Source organism: Manis pentadactyla, chromosome 4 (genome assembly GCF_030020395.1).
Source record: "Manis pentadactyla isolate mManPen7 chromosome 4, mManPen7.hap1, whole genome shotgun sequence".
In the NCBI taxonomy this organism is placed as follows: domain Eukaryota; kingdom Metazoa; phylum Chordata; class Mammalia; order Pholidota; family Manidae; genus Manis; species Manis pentadactyla.
This window is the reverse complement of record NC_080022.1, coordinates 120098337-120119918: the sequence shown is the minus strand read 5'-3', so window position 1 is coordinate 120119918 and position 21582 is coordinate 120098337. Positions and strand designations below refer to the sequence as shown.

Below are 21582 nucleotides of genomic sequence, written 5' to 3'. Positions count from 1 at the left end.
TACTTTCCATCCCTTTTCCTCTCTCTTCTTCTTCTGGGACCCCTATGATACAGATATTGTTCCTTTTGGATTGGTCACACAGTTCTCTTAATATTGTTTCATTCCTGGAGATCCTTTTATCTCTCTCTATGTCAGCTTCTGTGCGTTCCTGTTCTCTTGTTTCAATTCCATCAATGGCCTCTTGCATCCTATCCATTCTGCTTATAAACCCTTCCAGAGTTTGTTTCATTTCTGCAATCTCCTTTCTGGCATCTGTGATCTCCCTCCGGACTTCCTCCCATATCTCTTGCGTATTTCTCTGCATCTCTGTCAGCATGTTTATGATTCTTATTTTGAATTATTTGTCAGGAAGACTGGTTAGGTCTGTCTCCTTCTCTGGTGTTGTCTCTGTGATCTTTGTCTGCCTGTAGTTTTGCCTTTCATGGTGATAGGAATAGTTTGCAGAGCTGGGATGAGTGATGGCTGGAAGAACTTCCCTTCTTGTTGGTTTGTGGCCCTCCTCTCCCCCTTCGCGACATGCTGGGTTCTCTCAAGTGTGGATGTGGTCCGGGTATTGTCCTGTGTCCTCTGGTCTTTATTCTAGGAAGAGTTGTCTTTGTTATATTTTCATAGATATATGTGGTTTTGGGAGGAAATTTCCGCTGCTCTACTCACGCCGCCATCTTGGCTCCCTCTGAAATGCTATTCTTTATTGCTGTTAACTTCCTTGATTTGAGGTTTTCTCTGAAATTGATATACATACTCCTCTGTTCTTTTGATTAGTGTTAGCATGATGTATTCTCCATTTACTTTTAATCTATATGTGTATTTATAATTAAGTTGCTTGCCTGGAGCCAACATATAGTTGGGTCTTATCTTTTAATCCACTCTGACAATTTCTTTAAATTCGTTCATTTAGACCATTGATGTTCAAAATTATTTTTTATATATTTGGATTAAGAGCTATCATATTTGTTACTGTTTTGTATTTGTTGCTCTTGTTTTTTGTTCCTCTTTTTATCTGCTACTCTTTTTGACTTGATTTTAATTGAACATTTATGATTACATTGACTTTTCCTTCTTAGATTATCACTTATACTTTTTCTAGCAGTTACCCTACAGTATGCAATATACATTTACTACTAATCTCAGTTCACTTTCAAATAACAGTATACTGCTTCACTAGTGTGATTACAACAAAATCCTATTTCTTCCCTCCTGTCCCTTGTATCATTGCTTTCCTTCATATACATTGTTGCTATTGTTAAAAAAAAAAAACAATCCATTAGACCAATTAAGAATCAAATGATTTTGTCTTCACTTACTAATGCTCTTCCTTTCTTTATGTAGATCTGAATTTCAATCTATTTTTTCTTCTCTCTGAAGAACTTTTTAAAATTGAAGTATAGTTGACATAAAATATTATATTAGTTTAGGTGTGTGATTTGAAAATTACATAGATTACAAAATGCTCACAATAAGTTATCTTCTGTCATCACACAAAATTGTTATTGACTACATTCTCTATGCTGTATTTTTCATCCTGTGACTTATTTTGTAATTGGAAGTTTGTACCTCTTTATCTCTTTCACCTATTTTATCCATGTTCCCATTTCCCGCCCTTCTGCCAACCACCAGTTTGTTCTGTGTACTTATAAGTCTATTTCTGTTTTGTTGTAGACTCCACAAATAATTAAAATCATATATTTGTCTTTCTCTTATTTCACTTAGCCTAATACCTTCTAGACCCATCCATGTTGTTGCATACGGCAATATTTCATTCCTTTCTATGGCTGAGGATATTCCATTTATATATAACTCCATTATACATATAATTTATATATATGTAATATATAACATTTTATATATTATGCAATTGTTATATAAAATATATGTGTATATATAAAATATATATAAATTGTACATACATACATCTTTATCCATTATTCTATTGATAGACACAGGTTTCTTCAGCCCTTCTTCATAGCCATATCTTGGCTATCATAAATAATGCTGCAAAAAGTGTCACTGGGATTTTAGTAGAGATTGCACGGAATCTGTAAATTGCACTATGTAGTATTGAGATTTTAACAATATTAATTATTCCAATTCAGGGACAAGGGGTGTATTCCCATTTTGTCTTCTCTAATTTCTTTCTGCAATGTTTAGTTTTCATTGTACATCTTTCACCTCTTTGGTTAATTTCTAAGTATTTTATTCTTTTTGATGCTATTGTAACTGAAATTGTTTTCTTAATTTCATTTTCAGGCTGATTGTTCATGTATAAAAATGCAACTGATTTTTGTGTGGTGGTGATCTGTTCTTTTATTTTCCTAAATTAATTTTTAGTTCTAAGAGTTTGATTTTTGGATGTGGAATCTTTAGAGTTTTCTACATATAAGATCATATCAGCTATAAACAGATCATTTTACTTCTTTTCCAATTTGGATGGCTTTTAGTTATTTTTCTTGCTCTAGTTAGAACTTCCACTACTAAATTTAATAGAAGTGGCAAAAGTGGGCATCCTTTCCTTGTTCTTAATCTTAGAAGTTTTCAGTCAATCACCATTAAGTATGATATTCACTGTGGATTTTACATATATGGCTGTTGTTATGGTATTTTCCTTATATTCTTAGTCTTGTTTTTTTTAAATCATGAAAGCATATTGGATTTGTCAAATACTTTCTCTGCATCAATTGAGATGATCATGTGCTTATTTTCCTCCATTTTGTTAATATGGTGTATTACATTGATCAGTTTTCATGATGAAATATCTTGAATTCCAGGAATAAATCTTAGTGTTAATCCTTTTAGTGCAGTGTTGAAAATCAGTTTTCTAGTATGTTGTTGATGATTTTTACATGAATATTCATAAGGAATATTGATCTGTAGTTTTCTTATAGAATTTTTGTCTGGCTTTGGTATCAGGTAATGCTGGCCTCATAGAGTGAGTTAAGGAACATGCCTCCCCCTTCCTTCTTTTTGGAAAAGTTTGAGGATTGGCATTAGTTCTTTAATTGTTTGGTAGGATTCACCAGTGAAGCCATCAGATCCCGGAATTTTCTTTTTTAGATATTTATTACTGATTCGATATTATTAGTTACAGGTGTACTCAGATTTCCTATTTCTTTGTGATTTGGTCTTGGTTAGTTTTGTTTCTAGAAATTTGCCCATTTCCTTTAGGTTATCCAGTTTTTTGGTGCATAGTTTTTCATAGTACTCTTATAATCCTTATTTTCTTAGAATCAATTAATAATAGGGTCCCCTTTTTCTTTTCTGATTTTAATAACTTATATTTTTCCCCTTAGACCATTATCTAAAGATTTGTCAATTTTGTTGATGTTTTCAAATAATCAACTTTTGGTTTCAGTTATTTTCTGTTTTTCTATTTTCCAATTTGTTTATATCTGCCCTAATCTTTATTACTTTCTTCCTTCTGTAACTTAGGGTTTGTTCTTTGTCTAGTTCCTTAAGTTATAAGGTTAGTTTGTTGATTTTACATTTGAGGTCTTTCTTTTTTTACATGTAAGAGTTTATTGTAATAAACTTACCCCTTAGCACTCAATGCTTTCACTGTTTCCCATAAGTCTGGTATGTTGTAATTTCATTTTTTATTCATCTCTAAGTATTTTATAATTTCCTTCATGATTTCTTCATTAATTGGTTCTATAAAATGTATTGGTTTGTTCCCAAAAGTGGGGTGTAGAAGTATCCAATTATTGTTGCAGAATCCTCCACTTGTCCCTTTAATTCTGTTTTTGCTTCACGTATTTTGATAGTCTGTTATTAGGCACATGAATTTTTATCAGTTGTCTCCTGGTTCTATTGAAACTTTTACTAATAACATGCATTTTGTTGTCCCTTGTAGCAATTTTTGTCTTAAATTCTATTTCATTCTTTTTTAATAATAATAATTATTATTCTATCCAATATTACTTCAGCTACCCCTACTCTCTTTCAGTTACTATTTCCATAGAATATCTTTTTCCATCCTTTCACATTCAATCTATTTGTGTCTTTGGATCTAAAGTGAGGCTTATGTAGACAGCATATTGTTGGATTATGTTTTTATTCTGCCAACCTTTTAATTGGAGTCTCATCAATTTACATTTAAACCATTTACTGGTAAGGACGGACTGACTTCTGTCATTTTGCTATTTGTTTTTCTGTAGGCCTTATGGCATTTTTGTCCCTGATTTCCTGCATTATTTTCTTTTGTGCTCAGTTTATTTTTTGTAGTGAAACATTTAAATTCATTTCCCACTTCCTTTGGTATGGGTGTGTGTGTGTGTGTGTGTGTGTTTACCACTGGGATTTAATATCTTAAGGTTATAACTAATTTGAATTTATACAAGCTTAACTTCAGTAACATACAAAAATTCTGCTTAACAGCTCTTATCTCTACTCTTTTCAGTTGTTATCACAAAATTAAATCTTTATCTAGTCTTCCCAAAAACAAACAATCTTTCAAATCTCTAGGATTATGTAGAAAACAAAAAGTGGAGTTACACAATGTTACAATACTAGGTTTAGTCTAATAACTTTAAAAAGTGGAGTTAGAAGCCATCATTACAATAATAATTGCTTTTATAATTACCCTTGTATTCAATCTTTATTGAGATCTTTTATTTCTTCACATGGCTTTCTAGTATTAAAGGAAGGGTTACTATTTAGTATCCCTTCCTTTCCTCTGCAGGACTTGTTTGAGCATTTCTTGCAGAGCATGTCTAGTATAAATGAATTCCCTCAGCTTTTGTTTATCTGGGAATGTTTTAATTTCTCCCTCACTTTTGAAGGACAATTTTACTGGATATAGGACTCTTCGTTGACAGTTTTTTCTTTTAGCACTTTGAATGTTTCAGGCCATTGCCTCTGACCTCCAAAGTTTCTATGGGAAACCTGCTGATAATCTTATTGAGAATCCCTTGTATTCGATGCATCACTCCTGCCTTGCTGCTTTCAAGATCTTTGTCTGACTTGTGATTATAATGTCTTGGTGTGGGTATCCTTGTATTCATCTGACTCGGAGTTTTTTGAGCTTCTTGAATGTTTCTGTTCTGGTCTCATAAAATTGTGTAGTTTTTGGCCATTGTTTATTCAAATATTCTCTGTCCCTTTTCTCCTTATTTTCCAGATCTCCCACGTGTATGCTGTTCTGCTTGATGGAGTCTCACAACTCCCTTAGGCTCTATTTGCTTTTCAATTTTTCTTTCTGTTCCTCAGCCTTAGTTCTATTGTCCTATCTTCAATGTTTGTTGATTCTTTCTCCTACTTGTTCAAATCTGCCTTAGAATCCCCCTAATGAATCTTTCAATTTAGTTACTGTACTTTTATGAACGTTTTTTGTTTTCTGTTTATTGGTATTTCCATTTTGATCACACATAGTGTTCTTGTTCTCCACACCTTCCCTTAGTTCTTTTAGCATCCTTAAGACAGTTGCTTAAGGCTGTCTAGTAGATCAGGTCTTTTTCAGGGATCATTTCTGATTTTTTCCCCTTTGAATGGATCATACTTTCCTGTTTGTTTGTATGCCTTTGTGATTTTTTGTTTAAAAACTGGACTTTTGACTCTAATGTGTAACCCTATAAATCAGTTTCTCTCTCTTCCCCAGTAATTTTTGTTTGTTTTGTTGTAGGTTGTCTCTGTGCTGAGAATCAGTAAGAGGATTCCCAGAGGGGTAAGCTTAAGATTTCTTCATTCATTCTGACAGTTTTTGCCAATTTTTCTCTGCTTTTATGGAGGGACAGACTTTGAGAGTTCCCCATTCCACCATCCTTGCTGACATCTGCCAGCTTATTCTTTTTGAAGTAAAAGGAAAACTGGGTTGCTTTCAAGTGTTTCCTAAAGAAAACCATGCTCACAAAGCATAAAGGAGAGAGCTTATTTTAAGCTTGCATGTCTCTAAACAAGAGTAATGTGCTACATTTACACATGATTAGACTGTAACTCTAACACCAATGTGAATTACTTAAAATAATTAACATGTGTTACTTTCATACACATGTAACAGAATAACCATCATGGGGTGTTGAAGCATCATGTCAGGAAGGGGGGCTGGACATTGATGGTTGTGATGAGCACAAAGAGGATGTGCAGGACACCATATAATACCTGGGACAGCTGCCAGAAGTGGGGGCTTCAGTGTTTCTGCACATGCAGGGCCCCACGTCTTCTACAGGGCAGGCCCCCAAGAGTCAGACTGATTTCTTGGGAGCAACAGGACACCCTAACATGGTAAACAGTTAGTGACTAATCTTAATTTTGTGCTAAATCAACTGCTGCTTCATTCCAGATTTCACAGATAGGCAGAAAACAAATTTAAGGTTTTTTGGAAGAAAAAGTAATGTTTTTCTTTGTGAGAAAATATTAATTTTTCCCTCCCTAAATTAGTTAGGACTGCCATTATGTGACACTGGCATAACTCATGGGACCCTGGTGTTCCACAGTCTGATAAACTCCAAGGTACAAGTTTTGAGTTCTGAACTCAAAACTCTAAGATAGACAATACTTAAATGCCTGTCACTGACAAGGATCACATCACTTGTCCTTTGTGACCCCCCACCAGGATTCCATCCTCCAGAGCATGCAGTGGTACATTCTATTTTGAGAATGGCTGTGCTATTGAACAGGTAGCAAAACAATGCCACTCCAAGATGCAGAGAGCAGCTCAAGCTAACTCACTGACCTGCTCCCGTGGCTCAAAGCCTGGGATTCAAATTCCTCTCTTGCTGCAGTCAAATGACTGTGCATCAGTAATGTGCAGGGTCCTGAACAAACAGAACAGACACTATTACATTCCTAAAGAGGCTAGTGTATCACCCTGAGAAATTGCAGAAAACTCAGCAAGCTGATGAACATTTCAACATTCACAGCATGTATATTCAGCTTTCGTTTTATTTTGGTTATAAAACAACTGCCAAAACACAAAGATTAAAAAAACACGCACAAATTAAGTTTTTATTCTTTCTTTTGTTGCAGAAAATAAATAACGCTTACTTATTCCATATGCTTGTCTAAAAAATTACTTCTAAAAATGTCATTTACTGGCTTCAACAGTATAATCTTTTTGACTTTTCAACTATAGGTATTATATAGTAGATCATTAACTTTTTTATGCACTTGAGCTCCAGCAACTTTGGAAAAAAGTCTGTTTGTGAGCTTAAAAATCTTACTCCAAATTATTTTTTAAATAGTTAAACTAAAAACAATCAGGTATTAGCTTATTTTATTTGAGGAGAACATAGTTTTCGTTTATAAAAATTGCCTGAAAAACTCACAAACTCCCAACCCAACATAAAAAGTTGGTCAGACTTCACAGGAATTGGCAAAAGGAAAGGAACAAAACACAGACAGTCCCTATGAAATACACCAAAGTAGGCATGATCCCTCATAGTACCTATTTTTACATTTCCAGTTTGGCCCTTGGAGTTTTAAGAAAGGAAAGTTTCAGTCATCTAAACCTATGTTTCTAAAAAGGTAGGACATGGACTCGCCATTATGAATCCGACGAATGGCTTCTGAAAGTATCATGCTGATATCCACAGTTTTAATTTTGGGGCACTGGAGCTTCTGGATTTCATGTGGAATTGTATTGGTAACCACCACCTGCAAATCAAGAGAAAAGAAAAAACAAGAGCATCATAAAATCACATAGCTTCCTGGCTTGATCTGAAAATGATATACTCTCAAATTTCTGAGGTTCTACTTGACAGGAGGACAGTGGATCTATCAGACATTTAACAATGTTTTCAGTTATTGTGAATACTACATGTGTTTCTTAGGTTAAGACTGATAACCTTACATCTACTCTACTAGGATGACTACAAGCAAACAGACAGATAATAACAAGTGTTGACAAGGATATAGAACAACTATTAACACTCATACACTGCTGGTGGGAATGTAAAATGGTTGATTTGGAAAACAGTCTGGAAGTCCCACAAAAGGTTAAACTTTGAGTTACCATATGGCATAGCAATCCCACTCCTAGATATATACCCAAGAGAAATGAAAACATACCTCCATTCAAAACCTTGCACATGAATGTTCACAAAAGCATTATTCACAATAGTCAAAAAGTGGAAACAACCCAAATTTCCATCAACTTATGAAGAGATAAAATGTAGTATATCCGTATAGTGAAATACTCAGCAATAAAAAGGCATGACATACTGACAGAATCTACAACATGGATGAACTTTCAAACGTTATGTTAAGTGAAAGAAACCAGGCACAAAGGGCTACATATTGTATGATTCCATTTACATGAAATGTCCAGGTTAGGTAAATCTATAGAGACAGAAAGCACAGGGTGGTTCCCTAAGACTGAGTGGATTGAGAAGAAATGGGGAGTGACTGCTAATGGGTGTGCAGTTTCTTTAGGGGGATGAAATGCTCTGGAAGTGACTGCGAAGATGGTTGCATGGTTCTGTGAATATACTAAAAACCACTGAATTATGGGTGAACTGTATGGTGAGTTATATCTCAACAGAACTGTTATTTGAAAGATTCAATAAAAATCAAAAAAAGGAGAAACAAGCACTTTAAAACAGCTATAAGTGGAAAAAAATTTAAAACACAGCCTTCTAAAAAAAGCAGGATGGGAGTAATTTTTCAGTTATTATTTATAATATATGTTCCTATTTCCAAAACAAGCCTCAACACAGCTTATATAACAATGCAACACACACAGTGAGATCACTGAACAGAGATGGACTATCAGGAATTACTCAGAACCAGCACTAGAGACAGGAAACCCTAGCCTAATGTAAATCTGACTTGTTATTTTGTATGTCATCTTCCTGGTAATTAAGGCAAAACTGGAAACATGAAGGGTTATCTAATCTCATGACCTGTAAAAGAGAACACTTCTCAAAAGAAAAAAAAGTACCCACTGGTGTCAACCACAGAAAAGTTTGCACCATTCACCTAGAATAGATGTGGAGGGTGACCCCAGGTGCCCCTGGAGTACCCCACATCCCAGTAGGAGTCACTTTTTCTCACTGGAAAACCACCGTATTTAAGGAATTAATTTTCCAAATTTATTCTAACCATTTTTAAAAGTAACAGCTTTGTTGAGACACAATTTGCATACAATTCACCCACTTAAAGTATACAGTTCAAAGGTTTTAGAATATTCAGAGTTGCATTACTATCTCCCCAGTAATAAACCTTGCACCCCTCCACTGACACTCTCATTTCCCCCTTCCTCAAGCCCCTGGTAACCACTAATCTACTGTCTTTATAGATGTCTATTCTAGACATTTCATTGAACTCCTTTTAATTAAGAAAATTAAAAAAAAACACTTCAAATCTTGATGTATCAATACCAAGCACCACGTACCAACTCCTCCACTGAAGATGAGAGCATCAGTCTGTCTCCACTTCTCCCTCTTTCCACCTCCTAACCTGTTATCTGGCCATGACTTCTACATGGTTTATAACTTAATCATCTGCTGTGCAGCTACACCTTGTCTGTTAAGTATTTATGAAAACCTTAGCTTCCTAACCAGAGTGAATGAGGAGCCCAGCTTAGCCATTAGCTCCTGACCCAGCTCCCCATGACAGGCATCAGTGACAGAGCACCCTCTCAGGGATGCCTTTCCCCGGAGAGCTGCTGCCCAGGACTCACGTACTCATGTCTGCTTTAGCTGGTATTATGTCTCTCTCCAAAGTTCACTCTGCTCTCAGAGTCCTGGACCCAGCAGTCCCCTCTGGATTCCTCTGCTTTGCTCTTCCTAATCTGCCTCACACAGCACCCATGAGGATGTCACCCAGTGTCAAGTGAGAGCTGCCCTGGGCCTCAAGTCTTCCTACTTCACTTAATAATGCATTCTGAATTATTTTGCTGACTTGAAGGTCATTTTTAGCTCTTAGTACGTTTTGTCCAGCTGAGTAAGGAGGCTGGAGCCATGCAAGTGTGCCCTTTTGTCTGTGCTAAGGCATCTTGAACCCATCGAAGATGATAAACAAAGGGCCAGGCTCAAGGAGATCACCTGCTGAAGACTGAAGATTTGGGACTCAAAAAGGTAAGAGGAGTTTCACTAATTTCAGATTCAATATCAGGAATACACAGGGAGAGCACTTTTATCTCTTAAGAGATAATAAAAATGTGGCATACAATCAAACCCTGGGCTGGCTGGCTGGTCGCTGGAATGACAGGTAGACAAAACAGGACAAATAAATCTGGACAGCCTCACTTCAGTCACACTGGGAGCTACAGGCAGCTTAGGAGAAGTTGCCCTGCTTGCCTTTCCCTCCCAGATTTCCTACCACAGACATCTGGACCAGGAAGAGGGGTGGGCACTGGCATCAGGCAAACTAAGGCCTGAATGCCAGTGCTTGGCCTGTGGCTCTGACCTTAGGAAGTCACTAAACTTTTCTGATGCACAATTTCTCACCTCTCTAAAAGGGTCACAACAAGGGCCCTGCAGGGCTCTGATGGGAGTTTGGGAGGGGGTGTGTGCACAGCACCAGGTGGTGTGGGCAGGGACCATGTGCTCCATTTATGCATTATTAAAACTATTAACTATTATCATGGGCAAAAGACAGAAGCTTACAGTCAATGAAACACAAATATAACCCATGTTTTAAATCCATTCTTAGCTACAAAGTAGCTCATTCTTCATCTATTCTGGGACTACAGATCAGGAGGCACACCAGCGCCAGGGTGCCATGCTCACACACAGCCTGCCTCTGTTACCTCGTCAATGGCAGATTCCTCAATCAGCCGGGGAGCATCTGAAGATAACAAGCCATGAGTTGCCATCATGAAGATCTTATATGCACCTCTTTCCTTCAGCGTCTCTGCTGCAGCAAGAAAGCTGTCAACATCATCGATAATGTCATCCTGTCAAATCACAGATTGAGCAAAAGGTTCATAACACTTTGGCAAAGGTGGGTTTAGACGACTAGGGAGAAGAAAGGGTTTAATTCTACTCTGACAAATTTGCTATTCCACTCAACATGTCCGGACAGCAGGGTCACCCGGACCTGTGCCCCTGCTGTCTGCAGCTGGCCTCCTCAGCCGGCTCCCGTCCCTTACAGGCTCTCTCTCTGCACTCGAGGCCCTGGGGCCCGTCTCATGTCCATGCAGCCCGGGCGCTCCAGAGGCGCCTGGTGAGCGGGTCTGGCTGACACACAGCAAAGGAAGCAGGAGAGGATTTCAGCTGCATGGTTCTTTCCCCTTTTCTTGCTACTTTTCCTTATTTCCCGGAATTTCTCCATGCAACATATAGGAAATATGCTTTTTACATGTGTTTTTATAATGGGAAAAACAATAATTATTAGTTTTAACAAAATACCCAGTCCAGTGATTTCCGATCTATGGACCACAGATTCCCAGTGTGATGTAACTGTGTTAACCTCACTCAGTGTGAGAAAATATTAGGTCTCTGCCCCTTGCTCCCAGCACAGGGCTCTTAAGACCCCCGTAAATGCCTAAAGGCCAAGAGCACGAGGAGCAGCTCTAGCTGTAATATTTGCCTTTTGACCCCGTCCCTGACACAGGGCTCCTAAAGCACCCATAAATTCCTAAGTGACAGGAGCACCAGGAGCAGCCTTTGTCCTAATGAGACAGCTCTGGCTGGGCGCCGGGGTGGCTCCCGGGTGGGGCCTGGTCACCAAGAAGACCAGCCTTGATTAGAAGCTTGGAATTTTCAGCCCCACCCCCTTTCCTCTAGCAAGGGGAGAGAGGCTGGAAATGGGGTTAATGACCGATCATGCTCACATGAGGAGCCTCCATAAAAACCCTGAACGTACAGGGTCGGAGGGTGTCCATGTCGGCAAGCACACGGTGTACGTACGGGGAGGGAAGTGCACCCCTGCTTCATGGGGACGAAAGAGCCTGTGCTCAGAGCCCTCCCAGACCTCGTACTGTGTACCTCCCTCACAGGGCTCTTCGTGTGTGTCCTTTACCATGTCCTTTAGTAGGCTGGTAACATGAGCGTTTCTCTGAGCTTTGTGAGCTGCTCTAGCAAATTAATTGAACCTGAGGAGGGGGTCATGGGAACCTCCCATTTGTGAAGCGGGGTGGGAGCAGTCTTGTAGGACTGAGCCCTTAACCTGTGGGAACTGATGCTGTCTTTGCGTAAACAGTGTCACAGCTGAGTTAAACTGGAGGACAAATGTGGCAAAAACCTCTGTGCATTTGGTGACCAGAAGTATTTGTGAGGGTAGTAAAGGAAATACGCAGGAGAGCTTTTCTTTCCCCTGTCTGTTTCATTTACACCCAGATTACCAAAGTTATTTTAAGCCTATTAGGCTATCAAGCATTGTCTAGACCTGAATAAATATTCATGTATTAAATTTATATACATATATTATTCTTCTCAAATGTGCACTGATATTACTATGATCAAAGAAAAAATACATTACTTTAAAAATGCTAATAATATGTTGCAGACACTCTGAAAAACAGTTTGACAAGTTCTTATGAAACTGTAAGTTATAAACACATATAAAACTTACAAACCTACAATTACCATGCAACCCAACAATTACACTTTTGCTCATTTATCCCAGAAAAATTAAAACTGTGTTCACACAAAAACCATACACAAATGTGCAGAGCCGTTTCATTTCTAATAGCAGAAAACAGGGAATAACTCAAATGAACTTCAGCAGGTGAGTGGTTAAACCACCCGCACACAGAGCACTGCTTGGCAAGAGGACCGGACTATTCACTCACACACACAACCACCTGGGTGGACCTCCAGATCATGATAAGGGGAAAAAATCATGTTAAAAAGGTTACATACTGTATATCACATTCATATGATGTTCTTGAAATAACAATTACAGAGAGGACAGACTGGTGACCGCCACGTTAGGGACCAGGTGGATGTGGCTAAAAAGGGGCAGCCTGAGGGAGCTTTGTGGTGGTGGGACAGTTCTGTACCCCGATGCTAGTGGTGGTGGTCACGCAAAGCTAGTTGCATGGTAAGATTACACACAGCTATCCACACCCGCATAACACGTGCTATCAGAAGCGGCTCTGTGGCTCGTGGCGATGTGGATTTCCAGACCGTCACAGCACTACAGGTAAGCAAGGAGGAAGACACTGGGTGAGAGTCTGCAAGACCTTCCTGTACTTTTGTTTTGGCTACTTCCTTTGAGTCTATAATTACTTCAAAATATAGAGGTGTATGTTATTTTAAATGCAGTAGAAAGTCAAAAAGGGAAAGGTGCAATAGGAATGGAGAAAAAAGTGCTACTGAATTTATAACATCTTATAACTACAGATTTTGCTGGTTAAGGAATAAATTAATGGACAGCTATTACCCTGTAGGGTGATGTCAGAGACTAACTTGAAAACGTAAACAAAAGCTCTGGGGAGAAGGTGCCCCCCACCCCCCATGGAGGCTTGGTAAACTGTGCAACCACTTTGGCAACAATCTGGCACCACCTAGTAAAGCTGATGACGTGTGTACCTTCACTCCTAGGTGCAATTCCACTCCCAAGCACCTAGAAACTCTTGCATGTATGCCCTGGAAATCAGGGGCAGGATTGTTCAAAGCAGTATTATTTGGAAATAGAAAACTGTTTTGCTCAATACCCAGAGAACAGATAAATAAACTGCATAACAGTTATACATGAACACCAGAGAGGAGCAAGAAATAATAATGGACAGCTACATGTTACTACATAGAGAAATCTCAAAATAAAAGTCACAAAGTACACAAAGGTTGCATTATATAAACATCAAAAACATGCAAAACAGAACAATATGGTATATAGGGACCCATCACTCATGGTGGATTGTAAATATAAGTAAGGACATGAATGATGACTTTCAGGCTAATGACCAGAAGTGGGGGTACAGAGGCCAGGGAAAAGCCCAGAAGTGGCTTCAAGGGTACTCTGCTCTGTTTCCAAGCTGAGTAGCAGTTACCCACGTGATCATTTTATTCTTCAAATGTGCTCCTTTTGTGCACTAGTTTTGTGAAGCGTGAGAGGATATGAATTTTAAAGTTATAATCAGTTTTGTACTCTACTTTGATCACAACACAATTTCCCATGTTATGACAAACATCTGCATGATATTTAGTTAACTAAGTAGTTAATTCCTTGATAAACTAATGAAAACAATTTTCAATTTTTGGACCAAAGTAAACATTTAGCCCAAGACAGCAATTTCAGTAACACTCACCTGGCCATACCATGATCCCCACACAATTAAAACAAGTCAACAGATTACAATGATAAATATAAAATGAGTAATAATGAGAGGTCTACATACCACAATGATGGCGATCCTCCCTCCTACATCACCAACAACTGTGATTGGGGGTTTTTCTTTAGGAATCAGCACTGGTCAGAATAAAACACATGCAAAAGTTTCTATATTAAAAAGTATGCCAAAGCTTTTAAAAACTTAATGTCTCATGATAAAAAGATCAAGAAACTAGAAGGAAACTTCCTCAACCTGAGAAAGGGCAACTTTGAAAAACCTACAGCTAACATCTCATTTCATGGTGAAAGACTTAAAGGCTTTCCCATAAGGTCAGGAAGAAGACAAGGATGCCCACTCTCACCACTGCCATTCAATCCTCGAGGTGCTGGCCAGGGCACTTAGGCAAGAAAAAGAAATAAAAGGCATCCAGATTGGATAGGAAGAAGTAAGACTATCTCTATTGGTGAATGACAAGATCCTACATGTAGAAAATACCAAAAACAAACCCACAAAACAACTACTAAAGCTAATACACAAATGCACCAAAGTTTCAAGGTACAGATCAACACACGAAAATCAGTTGGTGTTTCTACACACCAGCAATGAACAACCTGAAAGGGAAATTAGGAAAACAACTCCATTTACAAAAGCATCAAAATAATAAAATAAAAACCTAGGAATAAATTTAACCCAGCAGGTAAAAAACCTGTACACTGAAAACTACAAAACACTGCTAAAAGAAGTTAAAGAAAACATAAATAAATGTAAAGGCATCTCACATTAATGGATCAGAAGATTTAATATTGTTAAGATTGCAATTGTCCCTGCAAAGTAATAGATTCAATGCAATCCCTACTAGAATCCCAACTGCTTTTTTGGTAGAAATGAACTGATCTTAAAATTCATACTGAAATGCAAGGGACCCCAAATAGCCGAGATAATTTTTTAAAAAGGAAGAATAATGGTGGAGGATCATACTTCCTTATTTCTAAACTAACTGCAATGCTATATTAATCAAAACAATATGGTACTGGCATAAAGGTAGAAATATAGATCAATGGACTAGAATTGAGAATCAGAAATAAACCCAAACATCTATGGTCACCTGATTTTTCCCCAGCTTTATTGAGATATAACTCACATATAACATTGTTTAAGTTTAAGGTGTACAATGTCATGATCTGATACACATATATATTGCAAAATGATATACAATAAAATTAGTTAACACATCCATCACCTGACATGATTACAATTTATTTTCTTATAGTGAGAACACTTAAGACCTACTCTCTTACCAACTTTCAAGTATATAATATAGTGTTGTTAATTACAATCCCCATGATTTGCTCATTTTATAACCAGAAGTTTGTACTCTTTGACCAAGATCTCCCCATTTTCGGTACCTCCCAGCAACTACCATTCTACTGTTTCTATGAGTTTGGCCTTTTCTTTAGAATCTACATTTAAGTGAGATCAAGCAGTATTTGTCTTTGTCTGACTTATTTCACTTAGCATAATATCCTCTACACTCACCCAGGTTGTCACAAATGGCAGGATTTCCTTCTTTTTATGGCTGAATAATACTCCGTTGTATACATATATATTTTCCTTATCCAGTCATCTGTTGATGGACACTTAGAATTGACTTTTGACAAGGGGGTCAAGACCATTCAATGGGAAAAGAATAGTCTTTTCAACAAATGGTGCTGGGCCAACTGAATATCTACACGTAAAAGAATGAAACTGGATTCCTACCTCATACAGTATACAAAAATTAACAAGAAATGGATAAAACACCTAAAAATAAGAGCTAAGGTGATAAAAATCTAAGTAGAAAACATCACAGAATAAATCTTCATGACCTTGGATTTGGCAAAGGATTCCTAGATATGACATCAAAAGATGAGCAACACATTTTTAAAAACATGTATACTGGACTTCATTAAAATTAAAACCTTTTGTTCATCAAAGGAAACTACCAAGAAAGTAAAAAGACAACCTATAGAATGGGAGAAAATATTTGCACACCAGATATCTGATGAGAATCTAGTGTGCAGAATATATAAATAACTCTTCCAATTTAACAATAAAAAGACAATCCAATTTTTAAAAAGGCAAAGGACTTGAATAGACACTTCTCCAAAGAGACATAAATATGGACAAAAAGCACATAGAAAGATGTTCAATGTCATTAGCCATCAGGGACATGCAAATCAACACTACTATGAAGCAACATGTCATATCCACTAAGATGACTAAAATTTAAAAAAATCAGAAAAAAAGGGTTGGTAAGGATGTGGAGAAATTGGAACCCCGGTAGGTTCCACCTGGTAGGAATGTAAAATGATGCAGCTGCTGTGGAAAACAGTGTGGTGGTTCATCATAAAGTTAAACATAAAATTACCATATGGACCAGAAATTCAAATCCTAGGGATAAATCCTGGAGAAATGAAATAATATGTCCACAAAAACTTGATTATGAATGAGCATAGCAGTATGATAGCCAAAGGTAGAAACAACTCAAGTGTCTACCAGATGACTGTATGAATAAATGGTAGCACACCAATACAGTGGAATATTATTCAGCCATTAAAGTACATGTAACAACTTGGATGAATATCAAAGACATTATGCTAAGTCAAAGAAATAAGACACAAGAAGTGACATATCATATGATTCCATTTATATGAAATGTCCAGAACAGGCAAATTCATAGGGTCAGAAAACAGAGTAGTGGTTACCAAGGGATGAGGGAAGGGGGCACAGGGAATGATTAATTAATGGGTAGGAGTGTGCTTCTGTGGTGAAGAGAAGTTTGAAACTAGAAAGAAATGGCAGTTGCAGCCCACTGTGAATGCACTAAATGCCAGTGAACTGTACACTTTAAAATGATTATCCTGTTATGGGACTTCCACTTCAATTAAAAAAAAAAAAGTCAGTAACACTAAAGAAACAAAAAGAAAGACTGCTCTCTGTCAGGGCTTTTCAACCTCAGCACCACCGACACTTTGGGCCAGAGAACTGTGCGTTGCAGGAGCTGTTCTGTGTTATGGGATGTTGAGCAGCATCCTTGGCCTCTATTCACTGGATGCCAATAGCAAACCCCTCAACTGTGACAACCAAAAATGTCTCCGGACATTTCCAAATGTCCTCTGGGGGACAAAAACCATACCAAAACCACTCCCACTCCCCACTGAGAACCACTGCTCTAGATTAAGAGACCAAAGACATATGACAATTTAATGTAACATGTGAACCTGGGTTGGTATGCAACACAAATGGAAAACCAAGCAAAGCAAGATACATCCCCAAACTGAGGTCATTTTTCACATTTTCAACATTCCTTTTCCCAAGTACATGACCCCAGTACTAGGAAAAGAGTGTACAGAAACCATTTAGGAAATTAATTCAACAAAGTCATATAAACACTTGTACCTTTTGACTTATTATTCTTTCAGAAGCTTATAATGAAATAAGCCAAAGTAGGGGAAAAGTTTTTACCCAACAAACATACATCTGTTGCAACATTATGCTGACAAAGAGCAGGAGAAAACAAGCATACCCAGTCAGACCCCAGCTAGGCGGTCTAAGCCACATCTATCAACGGGATATTAGACAGCCACTAAAACTGCTGCTTATGAAAGTTTGTAATGTCTTGGGAAAGGATTTGTTATGAAGCTGGGAGAAGACAGCAATGTGCATAACTATGTAATCAGTATGAAACAAGAAAGGAAAAATGAAGAGGTCCCCAAAATATAAAAGCGGTACATCTCTGAATTAAGCACTGATTTTCTTCTAACTTTTATGCATTATAATGTTTTGAGTAATTGTATAATGTGAATGTGTGCATATACTGAATTTTTCATTTTCTTTTTTTTCTTGATGGCATTTTTTATCTCTGAACAGAGGATACAAAATACTTTTTTAAATCTAATGCTAAACCTCAAAATATTTTGATAGAATCAAAATCTCAAAATAACTATTTGAAATGCTACAGGAATAATGCTTTCTTTTTCATCCCTATATCAATGTGCTATTAACCTAAATAAGCATTATACCTATGGTGTCAAGTCATCAGTTGTGCATAAAAAGTTCAAAATTTCAAATATGTGAAATTAAAATTCTAGCATATTGCCATTAAAATCCTCCAGTGATCACTACTTGAGTTAAAATGTAATGATAGAGACATTATAATTAAAATTGTGAATGACACAAGCTGAAACCCGAAGGGCAAATAAGTAGAAAGGAATTGCTAGAGAGAACTTAATGACCATACTCCATTCCTTCATTTTCAGATGGGCAAGTGCAGGTCCATTTCCACATTCCAGAAATGACAGCTAAGGCCACTCTCAAAGCTAAGGCCCAGAAATTACAAAGGAGCTGATTCATCTGAAGATTGCTGACATGTCCCTGAATGTAGCCTGGGTGCTGGCACAACCTCTGAATAGGAACGTGCTCTCCTCCACTCTGGAAAATGGCTCATCCCCACCAACTGGCCAAGGCTTGTGCAGGGCTTCCTGACACAAGAGCCTTGCTGAGCAGGCCAGGGAGGGCCAGCCACAGGCCTGAGAGCCCAGCAACCTGGCAGAACAAGCACACACATGAACACAGGGCCCTGCAGTCCTGGGTGGAGAGCCTGAGTACAGGTCCTGAACCCTGGCTCCATCCCCAGCTCTCCCTCCTCTCTCAGCCCCCATCACAAGTGCAGGAGAGCCCAGAATGCAAGGGAAGAGCAGAGGCTTTCAGACTGGAGAGGCCCATTGCCATCCCCCCAGAGCAGTGATGGACACGAGTCACAAACGTAAGCCACATATCTAATTTTAAGCTTTCTAGTAGCCACATTACAAAAGCACAAACAGGTGAAATTGATTTCAATAATATATTTTATTTAATCTAATATATAAAAAAATCATTTTAACAAGCAATCAATAAAAAATTGGCTAATGAGCTCTTTCACATTGTGCTTTTCACACCAAGAGCATACGTCCTTCACGTGTCCAGCATGCCTTATCTCCCATGCACCCCTCATTCCAGAGGGCAGGGGCCACACACTGCAGGTAGACGCAGGTTGGACAGCCCAGCCCAGCCCAGCTCAGCCTGAGAGATCAAACACCTCCCACTGTGCACTTGTTCAACTTCATCAGCTTCCCAAATCTGACTTCCCTATTTCCTGCCTCTCTTCCCTTCAAATTATCCCAACACTGGGATGCAGGCTGGGACTTTCGAAGACACCTACCCCTCACTAGCCATCCCAGCTCCAGAACCTCTGCAGCTTTTTATTACCCAAGTGTTTTAATTGGCATTCTAAATTCTCCCCAGTCTGCCCCAGCAGAACATGGCTACCTTATTCCCATCTCTTCCCACAAGGACTTTCCTGTAGTTCAGGGTAGTGTCCTTCCTGGCCACACCATGACCAAACACAAACCCCAGCCCTTGCCTCCAGAACCTGCCCTCCTGATCTCCAGGCTGTCCTGGCATTCCAATCTGATCCCAGCCTGAGCACCTCTGCCTCCACCTCAGCCAACCGAGAAGCACACAGCCCAACTGTGATCTCAGCTCCTTTATGGCTACCAGCAAAGGACCTCCTGGTCTCAGGTCTTCTCTGTAATGAGCAAACTCCCAGGCAAAGCAAGAATACACCCTGGTGGCATAAAAATTATTTGGAGCTAAAGGTGTTTGAGTTCCTGAAAACCCATACTGGCCCAAAAGCAGACCCCCCAAAAAGAACTCAAAAGAATTCCAACGTCATAAATCCCTTCCTGGGAACAGCCAGGGGAAACTGACTCACCACGGAGATGAGCAGTCAGCACCACACCTAACCAGATATTGTCACACAACTTTCACATCTCACACCTGCTCTAAGGGCCACTGATCTTTCCTAAGTCACTGGCCTTCCTTCAAGTGCCCTGCTCTCCATCTCCATCCCCTATTAGGATGGTACATAAGCCCCTAATTCTAACCTCTAAAGTCTGCCTTTTATCTTACTAATCTGTCTTCTGTCAGTTCTATTTCAGGCCTGTAAGCACTGAAACTGCAAAGGGTAGAGGAAAAATTTTGCCTCCCCAACAGACTCAAACAAAGGCACTAATTTCTTTTTTTTTGGTATCATTAATATACAATTACATGACCAACATTGTGCTTATTAGATTCCCCCATTATCAAGTCCCCACCACATAAATTTTTTTTTCTTATTGGAAAGACATTACTAAAGAGAGATTCAAGATGGAAGGGTGAGAGGTGAGACAGAGAACTGCTCCCCAAACACACATAATACAAAAATATAGTTAATACAACTAATCCTAAATGAGCAACAGGAAAGAAGGCTGTGCCAGACTGCATATACCTGGAGAACAGAGCAGACCTCACAAAACAGGGTAACTACCAAAGCCTTGACCTGGCGGGACCCAAGCCCTTTCCCTATACCAGCTCACGGGCGGGAGGAAGAGAAAAGGAGCAGGGAGGGAGTGGAAGCCTAGGACTGCTGAACACCCAGCCCTGGAGATCTGCTTTGGGAGCACAAACTTACATGGCATGGTGCTTTGGAGATTAGTGGGGTTGGAAAGCAAAGACAGGTGGAATACCTGGAGAGACTGAAATTCCAGCCATCTGTGGAGGACAGGGATCCACATCTGGCCGCTCTGGGACAAAGGAAAGGCGGGCAGTCTGAGAGGCTTCCTAGCAGCAAGAGGGCTGCTGAAGGGGTGGGATTTCCACAGAGCTTGCTGCACAGGAGAAGGGATAGGTGGACAAGACTGTCTGGTTGGGAACTTTCAGGAGCTTCAGGCACTCCATCCCCCTAGCTGGCTACTCAGCTCCGAGACTCCCCACAGTGATATGGAGCCTGCTACGCCTTCCTCCTGGCCTGCTGGCATCGGCTAACAAAGCAGCAGTCCCTGCCCTGGCATCAGGCCAACCAGAGGGAGGCCCTGCCTATATGGCTGCTACAGATGCACCTCTGTGCTCAGCCCACTGGTTCTGACAGTGGAGACAGGCACTGCAGCCAGGAAGCAGGAAACAGCTCTTTACTCCCCCCAGGCACCAGTGCCGCTCCCCTTTGACCCCTAACATCACTCCAGGGGCTGAGCAGCTCCAGAGGCTAGAGCTTCTGGGCACTAGAAGGCACCACATACAAACATGAAACGTGAAAGGAACCTGGTTCAGACCAAAATCTCATAAACACTAGAAAAAGGCTCAAATGACACTGAACTCACCAATCTTCCTGAGAGTCCAAAATAAAAATCATAAATTATGTTCATGGAGGTACAGAAAAATATTCAAGAACTCAGGGACAAATTTATGATGGAGATTCAATCATTAAGAAATTCCATATCTGAAGTGAAACATATAATGGAGGGATTTAAAAGCAGATTAGATGTAAGAGAAGGGATGGTAAATGGAATAGAAATTAGAGAAGAGGAATACAAAGA

General features: G+C 39.1%; 1 protein-coding gene across 5 annotated transcripts in view; it reads right to left on the bottom strand.

The window, feature by feature from the left end:
- Window positions 1–5917: 5917 nt before the first annotated feature.
- Window positions 5918–21582, bottom strand: part of PRPSAP2 (phosphoribosyl pyrophosphate synthetase associated protein 2) — a 95343-nt gene continuing 79678 nt past the window's right edge. For 4 of the 5 annotated variants that reach the window (XM_057500793.1, XM_057500791.1, XM_057500794.1 and 1 more), the window contains 4 exons: window positions 14219–14289; window positions 10682–10828; window positions 7473–7584; window positions 5918–6746 (listed from right to left, as the gene is read on the bottom strand). In XM_057500793.1, the coding sequence (XP_057356776.1) occupies window positions 6652–6746; window positions 7473–7584; window positions 10682–10828; window positions 14219–14289 (425 nt within the window). In that variant the 3' untranslated portion in view covers window positions 5918–6651. Of the gene's footprint in view, window positions 6747–6832; window positions 7585–10681; window positions 10829–14218; window positions 14290–21582 lie in introns of those variants that run through there. The other variant, XM_057500795.1, reaches the window with a different exon arrangement.